General features: G+C 50.1%; 7 protein-coding genes across 7 annotated transcripts; 5 read left to right on the forward strand and 2 right to left on the reverse strand.

Annotated features, from left to right (window-relative positions):
* Positions 1-200: 200 nt before the first annotated feature.
* On the reverse strand, positions 201-1,573 carry T310_4021 (COP9 signalosome subunit 6 (CsnF); the record flags this gene model as incomplete). The annotated part of the gene is made up of 3 exons (XM_013473117.1): positions 201-646; positions 711-1,232; positions 1,300-1,573. 3 exons carry the CDS (start codon positions 1,571-1,573, stop codon positions 201-203), a joined length of 1,242 nt encoding a protein of 413 aa, XP_013328571.1.
* Positions 1,574-1,827: 254 nt separating this feature from the next.
* On the forward strand, positions 1,828-3,780 carry T310_4022 (uncharacterized protein; the record flags this gene model as incomplete). The annotated part of the gene is made up of 1 exon (XM_013473118.1): positions 1,828-3,780. One exon carries the CDS (start codon positions 1,828-1,830, stop codon positions 3,778-3,780), a length of 1,953 nt encoding a protein of 650 aa, XP_013328572.1.
* Positions 3,781-4,364: 584 nt separating this feature from the next.
* T310_4023 (uncharacterized protein) lies at positions 4,365-5,297 on the forward strand (the record flags this gene model as incomplete). Its single annotated transcript, XM_013473119.1, has 3 exons — positions 4,365-4,472; positions 4,559-4,805; positions 4,900-5,297. 3 exons carry the CDS (start codon positions 4,365-4,367, stop codon positions 5,295-5,297), a joined length of 753 nt encoding a protein of 250 aa, XP_013328573.1.
* Positions 5,298-6,000: 703 nt separating this feature from the next.
* T310_4024 (NADPH-dependent FMN/FAD containing oxidoreductase) lies at positions 6,001-8,246 on the forward strand (the record flags this gene model as incomplete). The annotated part of the gene is made up of 4 exons (XM_013473120.1): positions 6,001-6,168; positions 6,282-6,457; positions 6,505-6,603; positions 6,665-8,246. The coding sequence occupies 4 exons, from the start codon at positions 6,001-6,003 to the stop codon at positions 8,244-8,246; spliced, it is 2,025 nt and encodes a 674-aa protein (XP_013328574.1).
* Positions 8,247-8,581: 335 nt separating this feature from the next.
* Positions 8,582-11,758, reverse strand: T310_4025 (Alpha-amylase; the record flags this gene model as incomplete). The annotated part of the gene is made up of 9 exons (XM_013473121.1): positions 8,582-9,207; positions 9,270-9,321; positions 9,382-9,483; positions 9,525-9,977; positions 10,099-10,186; positions 10,550-10,716; positions 10,785-11,056; positions 11,483-11,579; positions 11,714-11,758. 9 exons carry the CDS (start codon positions 11,756-11,758, stop codon positions 8,582-8,584), a joined length of 1,902 nt encoding a protein of 633 aa, XP_013328575.1.
* A 590-nt stretch (positions 11,759-12,348) lies between these two features.
* T310_4026 (uncharacterized protein) lies at positions 12,349-13,196 on the forward strand (the record flags this gene model as incomplete). Its single annotated transcript, XM_013473122.1, has 2 exons — positions 12,349-12,512; positions 12,782-13,196. 2 exons carry the CDS (start codon positions 12,349-12,351, stop codon positions 13,194-13,196), a joined length of 579 nt encoding a protein of 192 aa, XP_013328576.1.
* Positions 13,197-14,538: 1,342 nt separating this feature from the next.
* On the forward strand, positions 14,539-22,565 carry T310_4027 (Alpha-1,3-glucan synthase; the record flags this gene model as incomplete). Its single annotated transcript, XM_013473123.1, has 14 exons — positions 14,539-14,898; positions 15,190-15,565; positions 15,606-15,939; positions 16,000-16,292; positions 16,340-16,874; positions 16,953-17,397; positions 17,464-19,685; positions 19,743-19,784; positions 19,838-20,981; positions 21,038-21,208; positions 21,275-21,425; positions 21,481-21,782; positions 21,847-22,207; positions 22,297-22,565. The coding sequence occupies 14 exons, from the start codon at positions 14,539-14,541 to the stop codon at positions 22,563-22,565; spliced, it is 7,005 nt and encodes a 2,334-aa protein (XP_013328577.1).
* Positions 22,566-23,030: the final 465 nt, after the last annotated feature.

A 23,030-nucleotide genomic window follows, 5' to 3' on the forward strand; every position in this document is an offset into this window, starting at 1 on the left:
AAACATCAATACCAGCTAGCTTGCTTAGTCGTAAAATCTTAGAATCTATTCCCTGTAAGAGAAAAAAAAAAGGAAAAAGATATACGCCAGAAACGCCATTCGTAATTGAGATTTCCGTGACAACAGCATATCGTAAAGGAGGACAAAAAAAAGAAACTTCATCCAGTGATCGATGACAAAATATGCTATTCCCTTTCCAATCACGATACGTGCATGGCTCCCGGGAAGGCTCCTTCTCGGAGCTCATTTTCGAACCGCGACTGAAGGGCCTTTCGGGAGGAGGCCATGCTCTGTCTTGTGGATTCCACGATGGCGGATTTCTTGCCCAGTTCTCTCATGTGCTGTACGTTCTCCCCGAGGAGTCCTAGCAGGGACACCAGGGTGACGTCGTTCTCCTGCGCAAGGGATTCGACGGCGAATGCTTCCTCGTCCTGAGGAGCCAAGAGCGACAGCCCAGAGATAAGAGATTGGATGTTGCGGAGGATGGGATATGAGAGGCCTGGGGTGTTGGTATCCTTTGAGTCGGATTGAACGCCGCTGCCGTCGAGAAATGATGGCGGCAGGTTGGCCAGGTATGACTTTATCAAACGTATCCGGGACTCCAACGTTTTCACCGCATTAAGTCGCGTAGTAAGACTGGCAATCACTACAAGGCAGAAATCGGTCAGCTATCAATATGGGTCTTTCACCGAGGAAATGATCCAACATACAATCTTCGTCCTCTGGGGACAGTACGGAAGTAGCTTCTTGGGGCTTCTGCTTGCCATCGGCCTTTTCCGTGGCGCCTGCATGCCGCTTCTTTTTGCCCGCCTCCGACTGAGCTTCGGTCGTGGCAGCGGCCCCAGGAGCCTCGATGGCCATAGCATTCCCTCCACCTCGAGCGACAGAGTCAATGCTGATCATCTCCGCCTCTCCCGTCTCTACGGAGTACGGCAACTCTCGGAACCGGATATTTAACGACTGTTCTTCCCCATCGACCTGCATGACCTTATCTGCGTCCGCCACATTTTCCCCCTCAAAAACACTCTCATAAATTGTCAGGGGAAGCTTGGCCCCGTTCGTAGAGGGCGACTGTACCAGGGATGGGTGGAATGCCAGGAACACTGCGGACTCATTGTAGTCGTGGAGAATCTGCCGGTGGATGGGAAGGTGAGAAGCATCAGGGCCGGACGGAGGAGTAGTAGTAAACCAGCCAACCAAATCGAGCGCCGGGGATTTATGTACATCCTTGTCTGTTTTCCAGAACTCGTCAGTATCTCTTTCAGGAATTCTTCATGCTGGCTCGGTGGTTTGTCGTACATTGCTTGACCCTCTCCTCGAACCATGTCTGGTGGAGAAGGATCTCATCGTTAGGGCCGGTAATTGTATGGCATTCAAATGCATACTCCAGGCTTATTTCCCGGCCCTGCTGCTGGCCGAGCAGAGCCCCGACAATAGGGTCTTGTTGTTGCCTCGCAGTATGTCTCGTGATATGATCGGAGATGGTGAGAAGGACGAGAGGATGCAGTTGGACATGAAGACCGGAGTCTGACGGTTTGGAAGAGATCAGCGGATTCGAAGAACTCTCTGCCATGTTGGTTATCGGAGGTGACGACGTTCTTAGACAAGAATCGCAGTTCGTCTGCTGCGATAACGTTGTTGACCGGCTATACTGCGGAGAAGGCCATCCCGCCTGCCTGTTGTTTGCCTTGTTTGCACACATTACAGAGAGCTCCCCGCATAGCTTTCTAGAAGCTTGCTTGCCCATGCTGGTGAGTTGAGCTCCTCTATTTCTAAAGTAGTCCTTTATAGGTCCTTGGGAAGTTCTCTTTTGGTAACTTCGCGGTCATGGCGGTTCCATCGTCGTATTCAGCGGTGAAGAAAAACCTCGATAACATCCTCGCAGACCCCTCCGTCTCCTTGGATGTCCCCGCCATCGAGAAGCTGAAGCTTGAGATCACCGAAAACACAGATCGTACAGTGCCTGTGTCGCTCATCACTCAAATCTCACAGATTCTCCCAGTTCTGCGCGAGGATCCGACTCCGCTGACAACACTGGGCATCAAATCTACGGCGTTTCTCACGTTCTCTGAAATCCAGTCCATTGATCCTCCGGTTAACCTTGTCGCGGGAATCAAGGCGCCCTCACCACCTATCAACCTGCTAGCTCTGTCTCTCCTGGGAAAGGCAAGCAGGTCTCCCGGAGATGCAGCGATTGTTGCTGGGAACTCTGATCTAGTGGCCTCTCTTGTGGAGGTGTGGCTGTCGACATCTTCGACAGAGGTTGCCCAGGCTGCGTTCGACGTCCTTTGGTCGCTGCTGGAAGTGGACCATACCGGTTCACCGAAGACTGAGAATGGCAGCAATGGCACGCAAGAGCCGGCAAAAGGACAGGGCCTGATGTGGAGGAGACTGTTCACTGACAAGGATATCTACGGCCTCTTGTATTCGACATGTAGCCTTCTTGATGCCGGGCGGCCCGGTCAGCTCTCAAAACGTGAAAAGACCGTGGCCCAAGGACGATTAATGGACTTTGTGGTAAAAGCTGGCGCTCTTCGTTGGGACACAATCACAAGCTCCCAGGTTCCGGAAATCGAGTCCAAGTATCGGAGCAGCAACCTGCTGCATTTTGTCGCTTGTCGAATGGTTGACACTGGCGATGTCTTGATGCACATGACTCAACTGAATTTCTTTCGTGAGCTGATACGGATTGATGCGCCTGGCCTGGAAATTCCCAATCGCTCCTATTCAGCCTCGCCCTTTTCCTCACGGGCTCTGGATTTCCTCATGGAGCAGAACATACACCAGATGATAATGGGATACTATCTCGATGCATCAACACTCGATTCTGTTGACGCCATGTTTTTGTCTAATCCGATCATGGCGTACGTTTCACAATACGCACAACTGTATCCTAACCATCTGTTGCAGAGCCCACGCGAAGTGCTGGAACGGATTCTGACCAGGATTCACCGAGCTTTGTCAATCCCGTCTGCTCAGTGGGCGCACGGAACGGTACCGACAGGTGACCTGACTGTGTTGTCCTCTCTCCCTCGTGTTCTGCTTGTCGACGCCAGCAGACGGGCTCTGAGCCCCCTCCAGGCTGTGCCCAGCAATCCTGCGAACAAGGACTGTCTCAACACATTGGCGCGAATTTTCCATGGACCACAGAAATCGGAGAACGATCCCTCTTTGAATGTTGTTACCGGAGCCCCGACGGATTCGCACAAGGAAGCCGTCGCGGCACGGATACTCTACTTCACCTATTTGAACGAGCATGCAAACTTCTGGCAACATATTGTCACTACTGCTGATATCGTGGCAATGCAGGACGTGGCGCTGGCAGCTATTGGGGTGATTAAAGCTGTCATCACGGCTAACTGGAGAACCCTGTCACCGGAAGAGCCTCAAACCATATCTGCAGACGCCACCTTTAAGCTCCCATCTGAAGATGAACTCAACCGGCTGTCGTCTGCCACATCAGGAGTACTCCCTACTTCTGGTTCCTGGGCTGTTCTGGCTCCCCCGGCGTTGACCACTGTCCTCCCGTATCTTTTCAAACCGCCGCAGTCATACGCCAATTTCGTCGCAGGCGGCGCGGGGGATACAGAGAGCGCAGTCTGGCGGATTGCCACCGCCAAGTATGATGCGCTGGTCGCCTTGTATAATGCGCTGAAGGGGTCAACTGTTCAAGTAGAAGGCTTCGCAGACATTGTACGGACTCTGGAGCAGCGTGTCAGGGATGGTCCCAAGGGCCCAGCAACTGAAGTTGGAAGCCGAGTGGATGCAGTCCAGCTGTAGGTTATGGAATCCGCGGTTATGTGTTATGTGCCTATAGAAATGCTGCTGTAGACTGGTATATATTATTAATGCTTTCATGTTCTTGTCTTAAACATACTACGCCACTAAAAAAGAAAAAAAACCTGCTGGCCGGGTCTTGCGTGTACGATATATACTAGGCATGTGTGCAGAATGCCACCATACGGATAATTTAATTTCCCCTCACTCTTTCATAAATAAATAGATTTCGTGGCATTGTCATGTTGAATGGCAGTTCAATTATACCAAGTACCTCATCTGGCGCTAATCCTTCTTTGGTTCTCTAGGGTAATGCCCTAGTTACCGTTTTAGGCGGAGGCGGTGAAAGTGGCAGTTGCGGCATGCAAACATCATAACTTTTTTTCTATCTTCCCTTCCAGAAGAAAAATAATGTCTCAGGAGAAATTACAATAATAAATTGTTCTTTCCTGACCTTTCTCTCCCCCCTCCTGCCAGGGAGTCGGAGCTCCGAAAGACCTGCCACTTAACTCTCTGTCGCTTCCCGTTCCTCCCGTCAGTTGATCTAACTAACTCCGTCATCGCCGTGTCACCTCGACCAATCGAGCATGTCACGATTCGGTGGGAAGAATGGCAAGAAGGCCCCTGGCGCGGAGTACGCCTGGAGCGCTGAACCCGGCGGGGAACCCGACAACGCTCCCACCCCTCTCTTCCCCGTACGTTCTCAGTCCATTTTTGCCCCGGTCGGGGGCTACCTACTACGATGTCGAATGCTGCCGCAAGAATGCTGACTAGTGGTCAGAAATACGACATTCCCAAGGCGGATAGGCTGCATCCTCGTGAGCAATCCGAGGTCGATCGCTATCGCGCGCTGAGAGAGCGCTTCCACGACGGTCCCTACTATACAGTGCTCGATGCCGCCCGGACGTCAGCAAAGAAAGGCAGTGCCGCACGAGCTCTATTCGATGCCTTCCATGGGATGCCTTCTTACTCCCAAAAATACCAGAAAAAGAAGAGAGTGCTGCCGAAGTTGCAGGGGCGGCAATATGGTGAGTGAAAGTTTCCGGGCCCGATTTGTCGTTCTCCCACACGTTTTTCAAACCAGAAGACTTCTAACATGGGTTTCGAAAAAATCAATTACAGCCCTGAATTTTTTCCCGCGCGAGCTGTGGCGTACTATTCAGCCCAACTACAAACCTGATTCCTCCTTGTACGGCATCGACGCGTTTAAGAAACCTTCATTCAAGCGTGGGTTTGAGGACGACGAGGAGGAGGAAGATGAGGAGGAGATGGCCAAGCGTCGCAAGCTTGATGAGGGCGAGGACGAAGACGAGGATGAGGGGAGGAGAACCGACGAGGAAAGAGATTTGGACGAGGACGAAGAGCGGGACGAGCTCGAAGATGACGATTTCGAAGAAGACGACGACGAGATGGGTGGCGACTATAATGCAGAGCAATACTTCGACGCTGGTGATGACGATGCTGATATGGATGCGTTTGCGGATGGCGGTGGTGGAGGTGGAGATGAGGAAACTTTTTAGTGATTCGATTCTGGATCTGTCAAACAAGATACCCCTTTTCTTTCTGCGGCGATTTAAGCGTGTTATTCTTGATTTGCATGAGAATAGAAATACGGGACTCCTTGCAATTGTTATGATCTTATTCTAAGATGGGACGCTCAGTAGCCACCTAATCTACTCTGATTCTACTTTGCGATCGGGCCGCAGTAAAGTGCACCGGTGAGTAGAGTGAGGAACAATTCGAGTTGCAAAGACGGGGCTTGCTGCACTCTTAGATGGAGACAACATCTTATTTTTTTTCTTAATAAAATGAAGAACCTTGACTTTTCACATTTCAATTTGGGTGAACTGAGATGATGGCGGGGTCCGCGGGGTTCTGCAGCTATCAAAAAAAATCTCACCGCTTATCAGATCGTCGATCTCCAAAAATAGCCTCTGATCAATTAAAAATAACGGAGCAATCAGTACAGATCCATTTTTGATCCTTATTATTAACCTTATTAATTACCAAGTACATGAATTGGCATTTGCAAAAAAAGACGTCCCCACCAAATAACGTGACGTCACGCCCGATTTCCGCAAATGAGATTTGATTACCGACTTCAAACGTCCCCGACACCGGCGGCGCATCGCATGATTCGCATGATTCGCATCTCTCTCCCTTCTCGTTACTAACATTGAATCGCCAACTTTTTTTTTCTTTGTTTCCCACGCAGCCAGCAGGATGAGCGCCGACGGTGGGAATGACCAGTCACGTTCGGGGAAGAGGACGGCGCTCATTCTCTATGGCTCAGAGACGGGAAACGCCCAGGAGGTGGCGGAGGAATTGGGCCAGCTTGTGGAGCGGTTGCATTTTATAACACATGTGTACGAGTTCAATGCTGCCAAAGCCGTAAGTAAAAAAAAATGGCCTTCCTGCTTTTTCCTCTCATTTTCTCCTCATTTTTTAAATGGCAATAATGTGGTAATGCAAATGCTGATTTTATCTTGCTTTTTTTTATTTAGGAATCACTGTCATCCCACGTCTTGACGATATTCGTCGTATCGACTACCGGACAAGGCGACTTCCCTGCCAACGCTCGCGAGTTCTGGAAGACATTGCTCTTGAAGAAGCTGCCGCCTACATTCTTGGACGGTGTGAATTTTGCCCTCTTTGGGTTGGGAGACAGCTCCTATCCGAAGTATGGTTTCCTCTGCAATCATATATGCAAGTTGCTGATGACGGCAGGTTCAACTGGGCTGCACGGAAACTCCGCAAGAGGCTGTTTCAGCTCGGTGCGAATGAGGTATTCCGGTTTGCTGAGGCTGATGCACGGCATCCTGACGGGTATGTCTTTTTTTTTCTCACGAACGACGCAATGCTGCTTGGAACTAATAACGGTTGTTAGACTCGAGGGTACTTTCTTTCCATGGTCTTTAGATCTGCGGAAGTTCTTGTTGGAGAAATATCCGCTCCCTGAAGGCCAGGATCCTATACCAGATGATGTTCAGCTTCCACCGAAATGGATCCTGCAAGAGAAGCAGGACGGCGTCCCTCCTCCACCTGCAGTCGAGGAAGCGGCGCCTCAATCAGATCAGAAAGATGGGAACGTCCCCGCCCAAAGGGGCGTCCCGAACCTATATCGCCTTGACCATGACACACGGCCTATCCCTGACACGATGACGGTCACGTTGACGGAGAACAAGCGTGTTACACCGCCAACCCACTGGCAGGATGTTCGTCACATCTGCTTGACAACTCCTGATCAGGTCTCTTATGGTCCCGGGGACATGATTATGATCACACCGAAGAACTTTCCCGCCGATGTGGACATGCTCCTCAACATGATGGGCTGGACGGACGTCGCAGACAAGCCTATCGAGTTTGTCCCTGGGGTCGGCCTACGGGGCAAGACGGAAGATCTTCCCCCGCCGCCCATCCCATACTTGGTTTCTTCTTCTTATTATCCTTCCTCCCCCTCTTCGCAACCTCCCTATCTGACCCTTCGCATTCTTCTCACGGAATATCTGGACATTCGAGCGATACCCCGGCGGTCTTTTTTTGCAAGCATTTATCATTATTCGAACGATGACTACCATAAAGAACGCTTACTGGAGTTTACGAACCCGGAGTATATCGATGAATTATGGGACTACACGACCCGACCCCGACGGAGCATTCTGGAAGTGCTGCAGGAATTTAACAGCGTGAAGATCCCCTGGCAGCATGCGACCTCGGTCCTTCCAGTCCTGCGCGGGAGACAGTTCAGCATCGCAAGTGGCGGAGAACTCAAAAAATGCACGCTGGACGGTGGCGGCAGCGGGACCAAGTTCGAGCTGCTGATCGCCATCGTCAAGTATCAGACGGTCATCAAGAAAATCCGCGAGGGCGTCTGCACGCGCTACCTCGCCGTGCTCCGGCCCGGCAGCACCCTTAAAGTCCAGCTTCAGCGAGGCGGGCTCAAGCCGACGCTGCAACAGCTCGTCGGGCCCGCAGTGCTGGTCGGTCCCGGCACAGGTCTCGCACCGTTGCGGGCCATGATCTGGGAGAAAGCCGCCCTCGTGAAGGCTTACCGCGAAAAGCACCCGGACGGTCCGCCACCACCGATCGGCTCCATGATCCTGCTGTTCGGAGGCCGCAACCGGGGAGCAGACTACTTCTACGAGGAGGAATGGAAGCAGCTCATGGAGACCGGGGGCATCGACCTGCAGGTCCTGACGGCCTTTTCGCGAGACCAGCGACACAAGATCTACGTCCAGGACCGGATCCGCGAGAACAAATCGCTCTTCTTCCGCCTGCTGCACGACCAGTCCGGATCGGTCTTCATCTGCGGTTCCTCGGGCAGGATGCCCCAGGCGATCCGAGAGGCGTTGATCGAGTGCTTCCAGCAGCAGGATAGCCCATCAGGGCCGAAGTATACCCGGGAGCAGGCGGAGCAGTATCTGATAGAGATGGAGAAAATTGGTCGCTACAAGCAGGAAACTTGGTGATGGACTAGTTTCTTGCTGTTAGAAAAAGGAAAAATGGAAAAAAAAAGAAGAAGAAAGGAAGAAAGAAAGGAAAAACAGATTAGATTTCTAATAATCGATAAGATATGGCGTGGAATAGAATAAAGTGAATAAAAAAAGAAAGAAGAAAGAGAGAATGAAAACGAGTCCATATGATATCCCTGTGTATATCTCCCCAATCTATCACATAGCCCTGTCTATCTATCGTGAAAGAAAATGACGTGTCCATATTAAATCATCACAAGCATTTTGTTCACGTTGCACATATAAATGTCGAGAATCAATTCATATCCAATATCCGATTTTTTTTAAAATCATCACATCAGAGTCATCTCCGTCATCAGGAATAGCAACATCGTCATAACGGTAAGCCATATGAGTTGCTTGAATGTGACTGGCGAAGCCGCCGACGATTTGGATTTCAACTCGTCGCTGCAGAGGCCGGAGCCGTTGAGGCTGTTGGTCGGGTAATAGACTCGGGGCCCGCCATCGGCTGAGAGGTCCACGTTGAGATTGCCTGCTCCGTCCGTCAGGACAGTCCGGCAAGAGAGGATCTCGGTCACGTTCTGGTTCGGGTGAAAGCCTGTCCCCGCGGAGGGGAGCGTGAACGAGGTCTCTGGATCATCGCGGCTCGGCTGGGAACCGAGGTTCGACAGTACGGTTATAACTTGGTTTCCTGCAAACCCCTTCCGCAGGGCAACGGTGTGAGAGGTGTTGTGGATTGCGTACGTTACGAATGTGAGATAGTCGTTTTGCTGGGAGGAAGAGGGTGAAGATTCAGTGAATCGAGTGCCGTTGCCGGCGGCGTGGGCGCGCAGTCTATTCAGAGACTGGACGAGGGAGGGAAGGGAAGTGGTGTCGGTCGCGTAATCGGTCAGCCAGAGAGCTCCCCGGTTGACCGGGTTGTATGGTCCTTGCAGGTGTAGCTCTTCGCCATAGTAGACTGTGGAAAGAATCCTGGTTAATTGAATATTGCAAACACTATGCTTTGACATAAACACGTACGGATAGGTATCCCGTCTCCAAGAAGATTGAAAGTGATAATATTTCGGGCTAGCTAGAGGCGGAGATATGTCAGAATTGAACCAATTGAGGGATTGGCTCGGGGGATACGAACAGATATGTCTTGGGTTTGAGAAGCAAATCGTGGAACGTCTTGATTTTCAGTGAAGATTCCCAGAGTGAAGATATCCTGTGCGCCTCGGGAATTAGCAACTGACTAATTTATATGTGACATATGGAATCACAGATATGAAATACCCTGCACGCGCTCTTCACCTCTTCCAGTCCTTCGAGCAGATCATTCATATTCGCATTCGTGTTGTTGAATGTGCCGGTAAGGCGATAGTACCTGAGTTGTCGGTCAGCACTTTTTAGCCTTGGTGTTGGGTAGCAAATCGCAAAGACAAACATGGGGTAGTTCAAAACACCATCCATTTTCCACTGGAGAGGACATATGGATGATGCACTGTCTGTAATTCCTTCGCCGATGCAGAACACCCCTGAAGCCTTATTGAACCCTGGCCAGAAATCTTGATTGACATTGAATACGCTGTCGAGACGCAGGCCGTCGACTGTAATAAGACGAGCTGTTAGAATTGGTCCTAGCCCATGAATCTTGTTCAATGTAGAGGGGGATACTGACTCGAATAATTGGAGACCATTTCGCCGATCCAGGAGTAGAGTGTCGACGCTACATTGCTGTCTTCCGTTCTGAGATCAGGAAGCGTCACGATTTCATCTCCAAGCCAACACTGGTACCAGTCAATAGAGTTAGGAGGCAATTCTTCTCTGCAGCAATAAATTTATCCTTCATTCCATGGGTCTTGCTTACATCAATAACGCATGTCTCATTGTCTGGGTCGTCCTTGAGAAGCCGGAAAGGGTGGAAATAATCCTGGCGGTTGAACGGGTGGAATTGGCTATAATCGATCGTGGTATAATTTCCAGCCCACGCGAAATGATTGGTCACCACGTCGAGCATCAAATACTGCACTTGTGAGCATGGGAAGAATTGGAGAGGAGAACGGGCAGAGATCAACGGTAACAATCAGATACGGTTAATGGTGTTGATGGTGAAGGGGGGTGGATACTGACCATTCCGCGTGCATGGAGCTCATCAGAGAGCGTCTTGAGATCGTCAGGTGTGCCGAATCGAGGATTGATCCGGTAAATGTCTTGCTGCCAGTATCCATGGTAGGCTGGGGCAAGGATTTGGATGCATTAGAAGTCCGGGTTGCATACGCAGAATGCAGGTGAGAGAGAACGTGGGAGAAAAAACTTACAGGACAGGTCTGGGGTGTCTTGCTGGACTGGATATGTCACGGGCGATATCCATATCTGCATCTGTTAGTGTCACGAGGCATCGTGGCGCATCGCAAACACGAGGCGGCGTGGCTTGTTTGTCACCATTTCCAGAAGATAAGAAGGGAAGGAACAAAGACCCAAAACACTGAAAAGGAATGAAAGGGAACAGATCCATTGCCAGGAATAGAGAATAACGATGGGATGAGAACTTACCGCTGAAAATCCGAGATCCTGAATGTAATCCAGCTTGTTGATGATGCCTCGAAAGTCGCCGCCGCAGTACTCACCTGCTGCGGCATTGCATGGCGCAACAGTTGAATTGTCGGACCGGGCGAATCGGTCTGTCACGATTTGGTAAATGGATCGTGACTTCCATTCTTCGCTTGTCGCGGCCTGCGCGAGACGAGGTAGCGCGCAAAGTATGAAGAAGACTGCTAGAAGTTCTGTCTTCCAAGGGGGCGCCATAGAGTGCAGCGTCTGCCAGTCTGGGCTTGAACTTCACAGCTTGAAAACCAATTCAGAGAAAAGGGTCGCAGAGGGCTAAAAGAGGAATCACCAGGGTTCTTCAATGTCCATTATCGTTCGCGGATTCACTACGCATACGATCGTCCTTGTCAGGCAGAAGTCCCAGTCTAGGCTAATGTGTGATATCTTCTAGCTGAACTGGAAAAAAAAATCAATCATTCATCGCTCCGATTTTCCACATCAAATTCTACCGCTGCCTCCATCGGGATCTTCTGGACCGATAGATACTGGGTATGGACGATCGACAAATGCCCAGTTGTACAATACATAGCAAGCATGGACCGACAAAACAGGCTGAGCTGATCAGTTCCAGGATCCAGATCGAGGGTGCCCTGTGCGCGGATCCTAAGATTATAATTCGGGTATCGAGAAGCAAGTCGACCCACCAATGCAGTGTGTTAGGTAGATCGAGTCCACTCTGCTGCTTGCATGTTTCACTAGAGCATTGTTCTCAACTGCGAAGAGAAGGTTGTACGCGAGGTGCTATTAGCATAGTAGTAAGTAGTAGTGGCAGTTTGTTAAGACTTGGTCGCATCAAGGTCGTAATCCCGAATGAGAAATCGAGGAGACAACGTGCAAGGTTTGCTGACGAATGTCGGCATAACACATGCACACACACAGCATGGATATGGTGCGGTGGCAATGAGAGCTCCGAACGTCATATCGCGGACCCACTCGCGCGTGGTTCAGGAAACGGAACAAGCTCTCTAAGTGGCTTAGCCATTGTTTCTTTTCCCCTGCTATCTCTCTCTCTCGTTTTTCTTTGGGTTGAAGGCTTTTCTTTTTAAGCGGAATGGACAGCCGGCAAAGTATCTGATCAATCTGAGCCATAGCGTTCAAGTACGGAAATCAGAATGTAGTGAGAGAGTAAGAAGTGAAGGTATGTCCTTGTATTTTGAAGAGCTCGCCGCTGGAGAAAGGTTTCAGGGGAAAAAAATGATTCGACGCCTGACATTTGCTGTCAAACAGTCCCTGATTAGTAATTGCAAACAGTCCGATGAATATCTAGGAAGAAATACATCAAGTAATCATAACTAAAAAATTCTCCACTGTCGTCACATCTCTCGACTGCGTGTTGGCGGATAGAAGCTCCTGTGGGACGATCGAAGCTTGCTGCATGACGCAAGTGGAGGGGTCGATGCTGGTCACCGCCTCGCCATAATGCAGGCAATATTGCCAGCGGTATCAGAAGCCAAGATACTAAGATGCACCTGCATGCAGGCTTAGCTGAGGTTCTGATAATGCAGTAGTGATGACTGATAGATCAATCTCGCCTGAGATGACATCCAATTCGATCAAGGGAGAGAGCGAGTATGGGATGCAATGGGTGAGGCTGCGGCATGACAGTGACTGCTCTGTGGTGAGCTGTCTAAACTCGGGCGGGTTCCTGACTTCGTGCCTGCCTAACCCAGGTGGGTTAGTGGATCGTTCCTGCCGAGCTGGGCAGTCAGCGATGGAGATTGAGTTAAAATTGGCAACCGCGGGCCCGCCGTCACTGGCCAATCAGAGGCCAGGAATGCCTTTTCCTTATCTCCCGCCGGGCGCAGGGCTGGCCTGGATCGCCGCCTGCCTCGCGTCTCGGCCCGACTGACACGTCGCCTAATGTGACTAGTTTCATCTCCAGACGTTGTTAATCTTGTCGAGCTGATACGCTTAGGTTCTTGTTCCTCTGCTGATTCAATCAGAATCGCCAGTCTGCGGAGCCCTAGCTGTGGCGCTCGCCCCAGTCTACAGCAGGCAATGGCCCAGGTCAAGCCATCTTATCCATACTTGCCCACTGGTTCTGCCCAGCCGGCTCCCACACAGTTCACGAATCCCCGGGATCTCTGCTTGTCCAGAAACTCACAGACTCAGGATGGTCCCAGATGCCAGTTACCGGCCTTCCGGACGTCGTTCCGAGCCTACCATGTTGACGACTTTTTCCCACGTTACTTTCGTCGCACCGCCGAAGTTGCCGTGACCCAGATAGAGACAGCAAGAAACTCCTCCAATGACCTTAACCAACAATCCCTCAACCCCACCAGACACTGCAAGTTTCGACGTTGTGTTTGGTTGCGTGTCGGCACAAATGCCTCGAACACAAACAGGGGATCGCGATAGGATGGCAAAGATTGCCCCAGGCTGCATCTCGTCTTTGCTGCGTGCGAAAACAATTGGGCATAACAAGCATGCCTGGGCGCTGTGCATTATCTGCACTGAAGAGAGCACATGGTGGCTGACTATCACGTATCCCTTGCTCAAGAGGTGGCTGACGGAATGACTAGTTGAACACCTGCAGTATACCACGTCCATCTTAATATTATTGCTGAAATAACGACGAGTTACTTGTCTATTGTACGAGAGACTACCTAATTGACGTCGTATATCAACCGGTTTGCATAGTATGTGCCTGTGGTCTTCGACTTGGCCAATCGTGGCGACTCTGTCCAGCCTGACCTTGTGATTTCGATTTGGCATTTTCTCCTTTCAGAGCTTCTGAGCTTTTCTCCACTAAACACATGTTTTTCCTGCCTATCTCTTTTCATAGGTTTTGTTTGTGGCTTTTTTTTTGTTCATCAGGCAAAGGGCATGCACGTCATTAGATGTCTTTTTATAGTGTTTATTTTGGGTGCTGGGTGGGGCCTGCCCAGTTGTAGAGACCCGCTTATGACGGAGTCTGATGAGCCGCAGCCTCGGAAATCGTCAAGAACTTGCCCTGCAGTATCTATCGAACGTTCTGGAGGTCGTAGCCCAACCAAAACGAACAGATAGCCCACTTTTCATCCCCACAGGCTGCTGTTATCTGGATGCTCAGGTGTCATCTTGCATCGGTGGAGCAATGTCACCATGACTTCCCAGGCCACCGGGACCCGCCTATACCATGTTCTTAGAACGGTCTGACAAAACACATCCCAAAGCTGCCTTCAGTCGGCACAGCCGGCTGCCGAGCTATCAGATGAGGGACAGGTCCTTCGATCCGCCAATGCAGTCTGGCTTCAGCTTTGTTGTATACTTAGTGATTGACTGTGGGGCTAAGCAGCGTGCCATCGCCCATGCTTCCTGGCCACGCTCGCACTCTTTTTTTCCTCTCTATCAATACGAGTGACGACTCGCGTGCTCTCGTTTCTTCGGAAACAAGTCTTTTCTCCCTCTAGGGTTCTACGAGAGTTACCTGGTACAATCCTATCTTCCTTTGGTTTCGATAAACTCAATACTGCTGCTGGATCAGATACCTACTGTCTGTACGAACAAGCTTTCCCATCCGCAACCTATTCTTCCCCCTGAGGGTGGGAAGAGCAGGGGTCAGGTGCCTGGAACTGTCCCGGTAGTGACGGAAGGACCGTTTGTCGCTCTTTCACGGTATTTTGCACTCTTCTTGGTTTGTTACGTCTGCTTACCAGTGGAGATTTCAATCTCGGGTTGCTGGTTTCCTCGTGGAAAAAAAAGACGGGGAAAAAAAGAGATGAGACTCCTCGATGGTGTGGTGACATGGATTCCCCTCCTGGCCACGCTTCCGGGGGTCTCTGCCCTCCGATATGACCCTGAGCAAGTCAAGTTCAACCTCAATCAGAATCAAACAGCAACGGACCCGCTGGATTATTGGGGAGAGTGGGAGAATCACACCTATCATCCGTCTCCCGACAACTGGCGTTTCCCCTTCTATACCATATTCCTCGACAGATTTGTCAATGGAGATCCATCGAATGATGATGCGAACGGGACGCAATGGGAACATGATATTCTGTCCAACCAACTCCGACATGGGGGCGATGTGCGGGGTCTGATGGATAGCTTCGATTACCTACAAGGAATGGGAATTAAGGTGAGGACGAGTTTTGCTCGGTTTTCTGCTATATCTTGGATGCTGACGAGGCAACAGGGAATCTACTTTGCGGGCATGCCACAAATCAATCAGCCGTGGGGTGCAGATGGCTATTCTCCTCTGGATCTGACACTTCTAGACTACCACTTTGGAACGATTGACGACTGGCGCGCGATGATCTCGGAGGCACATCGACGTGGGATGTATATCATTTTCGAAAACACCATGGCTACGTGAGTTTTCCTGAACATACCCGTTTTGGAAGGGGGATAGAATCTAATGTCTCCACAGGTTGGGCGACCTGATTGGGTTGAAGGCTTCTTGAATACTTCTGCACCTCTCAATCCCTATGAGTACAACTATGTGTGGAAGACCTCGCGCCGCTACCACGACTTTCAGCCTGGGAATGAATGGCTCGACGAATGTGCATACCCTCGGTTCTGGGACGACCTTGGACGCGGTCTGACGAACACCACACTTGTCAAAGGGTGTCGCAATAGTGAATTTGACCAGGTGAATAATCCTTCTTCCAAGATCCATTTGGCGCTTATCCTACTGACCTTCGTAGTATGGCGAGGTTGCCTCCTTCGGCAATTACACCGAATGGGAGCGTCAGATCACCAAATTCGCATTCGTGCAGGATCGTCTCAGGGAGTGGCGGCCAGATGTGAGACATAAGATCGAACACTTCTCGTGCATCACTATAGCTATGCTAGACATTGATGGCTTCCGTATCGATAAGGCCTTGCAAGTCACCCTAGATGCACAGGGAGAATGGTCTGACTACATTCGCAAATGTGCCCGGCGCTTCGGAAAGAATAATTTCTACATTCCCGGTGAGATCGTGTCTGGAAACTCCTTCGGTGCCCTGTACATTGGCCGTGGTCAGCAGACGAATCAGACCATTACAAACATAACAGAAGCTGTGACCATGACAAACGTTTCGGTTCCCAATCAATACTTAAGGCCACCCGAAAAAGTGGCTTTGGATGCGGCTGCATTCCACTACAGCGTATACAGAGCTCTAACAAGATTCTTGGGGTAAGGAATCTCTGCATGCCTAGCCGGCTAAAAGGATCTGTAGGCTCACCCAGTTCGCAGAATGGACGGAACCTTCGAAGCGGAAGGGGATCCTCCCACAAATTTCATCCAACTATGGAATGGTCTTATACAGACCAATGACATGGTCAATACTAATACTGGCAAATTTGATCCAAGACACCTGTACGGCACTTCCAATCAAGATGTCTTCCGCTGGCCATCGATAAGGAATGGAACACACAAGCAAGTGCTTGCGCTTTATGTTGTAACCTTACTGATGCCTGGTGTCCCGATCCTCACCTGGGGCGAGGAACAAGAATTCTACGTGCTAGAAAACACAAATGCCAATTACGGTAAGACGGAGTCTTCCTTATGGAATAAACAACGCTAACAGTCGCAGTGTACGGTCGCTCTCCCATGTCTTCTGCCCTGGCATGGCAGTTGCATGGCTGCTACAAAGTAGGCTCGGTGAAATATAATAACTTCCCTGTTGATAGAGCATTATACGGCTGCAGTGATGACAGTATCAGCCTGGATCATCGTGATCCGACCCACCCAATCCGCGGCCTGGTTAAGACCATGTTTGAGATACGACAGAATTATCCGGTGCTGAATGATGGTTACTATTTGCAGCAACTCTCCAACAAGACATATGATATCTACCTCCCAGGGAGCAATGGCACTCCGACAGAAACTGGGATGTGGAGTGTCTACCGATCCCGTTTTAATGGCGTCCAAGACTTCACAGGTATTGGGCAAGGGAACCAGAGTATCTGGCTGGTCTATCAAAACGACAACCGTACGATCAATTACCAGTTTAACTGTTTTGACCAGCATGAGGCACTTGTCTCCCCATTTGACGAGGGAACTACTGTGAAAAATCTCCTTCCTCCATTCGAGGAGTACACCTTGCAGACGAGTTCGCACAAGTTAGGGTATGCTTCCCCGTTCCCGAGCTAGGGGTATAGACAGAAAGACATCAAGAATAGAATGCTCACCACGAATATATCTAGGCTCGAAGGATCCACGAAACCGAATGGCTGCCTTCCCAACATGACTATTCCTCCATGGGGATTCAAGGCATTTGTTCCAAAGGACAAATTTGTTGCTCCGTCGCCGTTCATTACAAAGTTCACCCCCGGCCATGATGCGCGCATACTCTCGACAGTCACATCAGGGGAACGAGTTCCAATCAGTTTTCAATTCTCTGAGGAGATGGATTGCGATAGCATAACAAATGCGCTCTCAGTATCTTCCACTGCGCTATATAACCAGACGGCTCAGTTTGACAAAAGCACTGTCTCATGTGGCGCGATTCCAGAGACACCAGTGGCCAATTGGTCGGGAGCGTTCCCCAGTGTGTACAACTACTCCATCGAGCTGACAAACGTGTTTCATGGCGTCCATGAAGTGATTGTCAAAAATGTGACTAACAAAGCCGGAAATCGTGCAACAAATGTAAGTTCCCTGAACGATAGTTCCCCAAATGCCAATTCCCCGATGATGGTCTAACTGGCGTCGCAGTCTGTCGATCATTTCATGTTTCGCATAGGCTCGATGGACAACCCAATGGTGTGGCCGAAGCAGGCCAACTACAGCAGAACCCTTCTCTATAAGGATAATTCAAATAATGGAACTCTCTGGGTTTCCCATAAAGCTCCAGGGGCGGAAATGTGGCGTTACACTCTTGATTTCGGTTCTTCCTGGAGTGATTGGATGCCATATACAGGGGGGAATGTATCTATTCCCCCTAAGAATTGGACTGGAACAAAGGCACAAGCATGGGAGGGTGAACATATTATGGTCCAATACTGGAATAGGGTTACAGGAAGCAGCAATCACTACCAGCATGGTGATCTTGCTTGGGATGACCATCCCCCACGTCGATTCCCTCATTTCTGGGTCCAAGGTGACTTTAACCAGTTTTTGTTTGATTCTGGTTACCCAAGTCAAATGAGCCTGAGCAATCTCAGTGGGCAGTGGGAATACCACTTCATGACAGAGTGGCCCTCTCAGATTGCACTCAACGCCTGGGGGATGAATCCTGACGGCCAACCCGATAAGACCCAAGTGTTTGGCGATATCGATGGAGACAACATCCTGGATCGTATCCCTCCAATAACTTTGCTCACCAACTTCATCAACGTCACACATCCGCCTCCATGGCCATTTTTGTCTTGGCGGATATCTATGGATGACGGAGACCTGCGATACTATATGACTCCTGAAGGGTCGCAGAGAGTTCAGATGGCACTTTTCGTTCTCCTCGCTGTGATCCCACTAATGACCGCCATCGCAGCTGTTTGGATCTATCTTAAAGCTTTCTACCAGGTCAAGTTCAACAAGGTCGGCGTCTCAGAACGGAAATCCTTACTGCGTCTTCCATTCTTGAAAAGATTCCCTTGGGTGAATAAGTCGCATCGTGGCTATGATGCTGAATCAGTCTCCGGTGGAATTTTAAGCAAGCTCTGGAACCGGCGGCCGGAGGATTCTGCTGCCAGACAGGCGCTTAATGCCGATGCTGGCGATTCGCGGAGGACCGTTCTTATTGCGACCATGGAATATGATATTGAAGATTGGGGAATCAAAATCAAAATTGGTGGTCTAGGCGTGATGGCACAATTAATGGGGAAGAATCTAGGCCACCAAAATCTGATTTGGGTCGTTCCTTGCGTTGGGGATGTCGAATACCCTATTGATCAGAGAGCAGAGCCAATGCATGTCACCATTCTTGGGCAGACTTTCCAAGTTGAGGTGCAGTATCATGTCCTGCGCAACATTACTTATGTTCTCCTCGATGCCCCTGTCTTTAGGGCGCAAACGAAGTCTGAGCCATATCCTGCTCGGATGGATGACCTCGATTCCGCTATTTATTATTCCGCCTGGAATTCTTGCATTGCGGAAGCATTGAGGAGATTCCCTGTTGATCTCTATCACATTAATGACTACCATGGAGCAATAGCACCTCTCCACCTGCTTCCAAAGACAATACCATGTTGCTTGTCTCTCCACAATGCTGAGTTCCAGGGCCTTTGGCCTATGAGAACACCAAGAGAATTCCAGGAGGTTTGTGATGTCTTTAACCTAGACCCAGCTATTGTGAAAAAGTATGTTCAGTTTGGCGACGTTTTCAACCTTCTTCACGCTGCAGCCAGCTATCTGCACATTCATCAAAACGGCTTCGGGGCTGTGGGTGTATCAAAGAAATATGGGAAAAGGTCATTTGCAAGATACCCCATATTCTGGGGTTTGAAAGAGATAGGATCCCTGCCCAACCCGGATCCAGCTGACACAGGGGACTGGAAGAGGGGAGAGCCAATTGAAGAAGCTCAGGTTGATCCAGAATTCGAAGCGCGCAGGGCAGATCTGAAACGGCAGGCTCAAGAATGGGCTGGATTGGAGCAAAATCCAAACGCTGAGCTCTTCGTCTTCGTCGGCCGTTGGTCAATGCAGAAAGGAATCGATCTCATCGCTGATGTCTTCCCATCTATCTTGGAGAACTACCCAAACACGCAACTAATTTGCGTGGGCCCAGTGATTGATCTGTATGGGAAATTCGCGGCCATCAAGCTCAATAGGCTGATGGAATTGTTTCCTGGCCGCGTGTTCTCAAAGCCCGAGTTCACCGCACTGCCGCCATTTATCTTCAGCGGTGCGGAATTTGCATTGATTCCATCACGCGATGAGCCATTTGGTCTTGTAGCAGTAGAGTTTGGCCGCAAAGGTGCTCTTGGGGTTGGATCTCGGTAAGTATTCAAGGGAATTGCGTATCCTTATGCAGAAAGTGTCTAACGCCTTATCAGTGTGGGCGGTTTGGGACAGATGCCTGGCTGGTGGTATAGCATGTAAGTATCTCACCATGCCCTTCATCTGGCCTTTACCATGCTGACAAATATAGTGAATCTATGACCTCAAAGCACCTGATTCATCAATTTAAACTCGCAATTCACGAGGCTCTTAGCTCTAAACCTTCTGTGCGGGCCATCATGCGTGCTCGCTCTGGCAAGCAGCGCTTCCCTGTTGCACAGTGGGTGGAGGATCTTGAGACTCTACAGTCTACGGCGATAGAGAAGCACAAGAAGTATGCTCGACGTGGCGACTTGATCGCTAGGACTCCGGTGTTTCCAAGTCATCGTTCAAGTTCAAGCCAGCAAACGAGCCAAGGGACCGAGACATCGTCCCAAGATGATACCACCCACGGCGACATTTCACGCCATTTTGGAAGTCGCAAGGGGCCTGGCCATACAAGGAATCGCCAAAGCAGGGGGACCAGCTCGCAATCGACTGCAGCAGGAGCCGAGGAGTCATCTGACGATGAGAACGTTCTCTCGGGTTATGGAGACCAGCCGCTTAGTCCTCCTCGTCGAAGGGGCCCTGAGAGCACAACATATCCTAATATGTACGACACTGGAGAAGGCCCAGACGTACCACCTGGTCTGTTGAGGGATGGAATGTTACCATCTCCGTCTCCGTACGCCACCTCTGGCGTGAACACCCCGAATCCGCCATCTTCTGGGATGACCACACCCACCTGCGCCAATTTTGAAGATCCCTTACTAAACCCACCTTTGTCTACCCGTCATCGGGATTCGAGCAATCTGAGTCTCTTGAGCGTTGAGAGCATCGTGAAAGAGAAACAGGACTATAACCTGCAAAAAGTCAATCCCTTTTTCACGGATTCAACCAATGAATACGCCAGGAACTTTGAGAGGAAGTTGGCGAATCTCAACGGCAAGAACTCGGAGGACTCGCTATGCATTGAAGAATACCTATCCAAGAGCGAAAAGGACTGGTTCAATAAATATCGAGAAGTCAAGCTGGGTCGATCACCTATGGGCAGTACTCCAGCGTCGTCAATCTTTAGGGTCAAAATGCTTTCCAGCAGTCGGGCCGCTTCGCCATCTCGCGGTGGGACACCGGTTGACGAGAAGCCTTCTGACGAATTCCTCCTCCCGAAGGACTATGTTCCCCCGTCAGGTTTGAGGCGCTTTTTGCTCTACAGAATTGGCGACTGGCCATTGTACTCGATCATACTCGCCTTTGTAAGTCAAGCCGGAGAAATGAAACGCTCTACATATCACCTGCTGACATTCTCCAGGGCCAAATAATTGCCGCCAATTCCTATCAAATTACCCTACTGAACGGAGAGATCGGTGAGCCTGCGGAGAGGTTGTACATTGTAGCCACCATCTACCTCGTTTCTTCGATCGTCTGGTGGCTAGTTTTCCGTGCTTTCCGATCCGTATATGTCTTATCCATTCCGTTCCTGGTACGCCTCTTTCGGATTTTTTAAACCCTGCCCCCTGTAGCATGTAAGCTAACGGATGAACCGCAGTTCTATGGGTCCGCGTTTCTTTTTGTCGGCTTTTCTTCCTTGGTCAAACCCGGTATTGGGAGGGCTTGGATGCAGAATGTTGCCACAGGCTGTTATGCATTTGCATCCTCGAGTGGTTCTATCTTCTTTGCCCTCAACTTTGGAGACGAAGGTAAGAGAGTTAATCTATCCTTTCGAAGGTCGAGTTGCGCTGACATTGGAAACAGGAAGCGCATCTGTCACTTCCTGGGTCTACCGGGCGTGTGTCGTCCAGGGGTCCCAACAGATATACGTGACTTTCTTATGGTACTGGGGAAGCGCGATGGCAGCTGCCACGCAGGCCGGCTCCACGAGGACCAGTCTGGCGGATTCCAATCCTGGCTTGCTTATCGGCGTCGGACTGGGTATTGCAGTACTGCTATGGGGCATTGCAGCTATCGTCTTCTTTGGTCTCCCTGATTACTATCGACAGGCCCCCGGTAAAATACCAGCGTTCTACCTGACCTTGTTCCGCCGGAAGGTCATTCTGGTATGTCTCGCGTGATCCTCTTTTCTCATACAGAGCAGCTTCGATAGCTAACCGTCGATAATAGTGGTTCTTCTACTCCGTGTTCATTCAGAACTACTGGCTCTCTGCGCCGTATGGCCGCAACTGGCTCTATCTGTGGTCCAGCAAGCACGCCCAACGATGGCAGATCGCCATACTGGTTATTATTTTCTTCATCGTGGTTTGGGCCATTGGTCTGTGGGTCTTTGGAGTCTTTTCCAAACGGCACGCATGGTTCGTTCCAATCTTTTCCATTGGCCTGGGGACTCCCAGATGGGCCCAGATGCTCTGGTCGACATCCAACATTGGATCCTATGTTCCTTGGGCTGGAGGGCCAGTAGCCAGTGCCCTCGTCGGGAGGGGACTTTGGCTGTGGCTCGGGGTCCTAGATGCCCTGCAGGGAGTAGGTAAGTATTCAGTCCTTTTTTGCCCCTTGAGAACATGCAAAAGTGATAATGGCTCTCAATTGAACAATACTGACTCTTCTTTGAAACAGGCTTTGGCATGATCCTCCTCAACACCCTCACCCGTTTCCACATCGCCTTCACCCTGCTCGCGGCCCAAGTCATCGGTTCCATCGGGACGATCCTGGCGCGCGCCACTGCACCCGATAAAGTCGGCCCTGGCGACGTCTTCCCCGACTTCTCCGCCGGCGTAGCCCAGGGTCTGTCCAAGGCCGACTTCTGGGTCTGTCTCCTCTTCATGATCTCGGTCAATGTTCTCTGCTTCCTGTTCTTCCGCAAGGAGCAGCTGCAGAAGCCGTGATGGACAAAACAGTCATTCTTTCGTTCATTGTTTTTCTCTCCCTCTTTTTTTTTTACCCAATCCATATTCTTTGTCTATGTCTTGTGTGTGTTTGTGACTTGTCTACCTACCTATCTTCATGCATATATATCTGTATATGCTTGAAAGAGAAAACAAAATCTCTTGTTGATGCTGTATAGCCTTCATGCAAGAGAGGAGTTTTGAAGTGATGAAGTGACGCGCAATGAAATGAACAAAGGAAAGATGGGAAAAATGGGAAAAGACAAAAGGGTGGCTGCCTCGATAGATTATCAAACGATACAATACGATAATATTCATCTAATAAATAGATAGATAGATAGATAGACAGACAGACATACTTCAACACATGTATATAATATGTGTATATAGTATGTATGTATGTACTTAAGAAATACAGAATGGATCTCGCATTAAGGTCTTTTCATTATCTCTCTCTTTTGATAC

The sequence above is a fragment of the Rasamsonia emersonii genome, assembly GCF_000968595.1.
Source record: "Rasamsonia emersonii CBS 393.64 chromosome Unknown ctg1118621760093, whole genome shotgun sequence".
Taxonomy (NCBI): Eukaryota; Fungi; Ascomycota; class Eurotiomycetes; order Eurotiales; family Trichocomaceae; genus Rasamsonia; species Rasamsonia emersonii.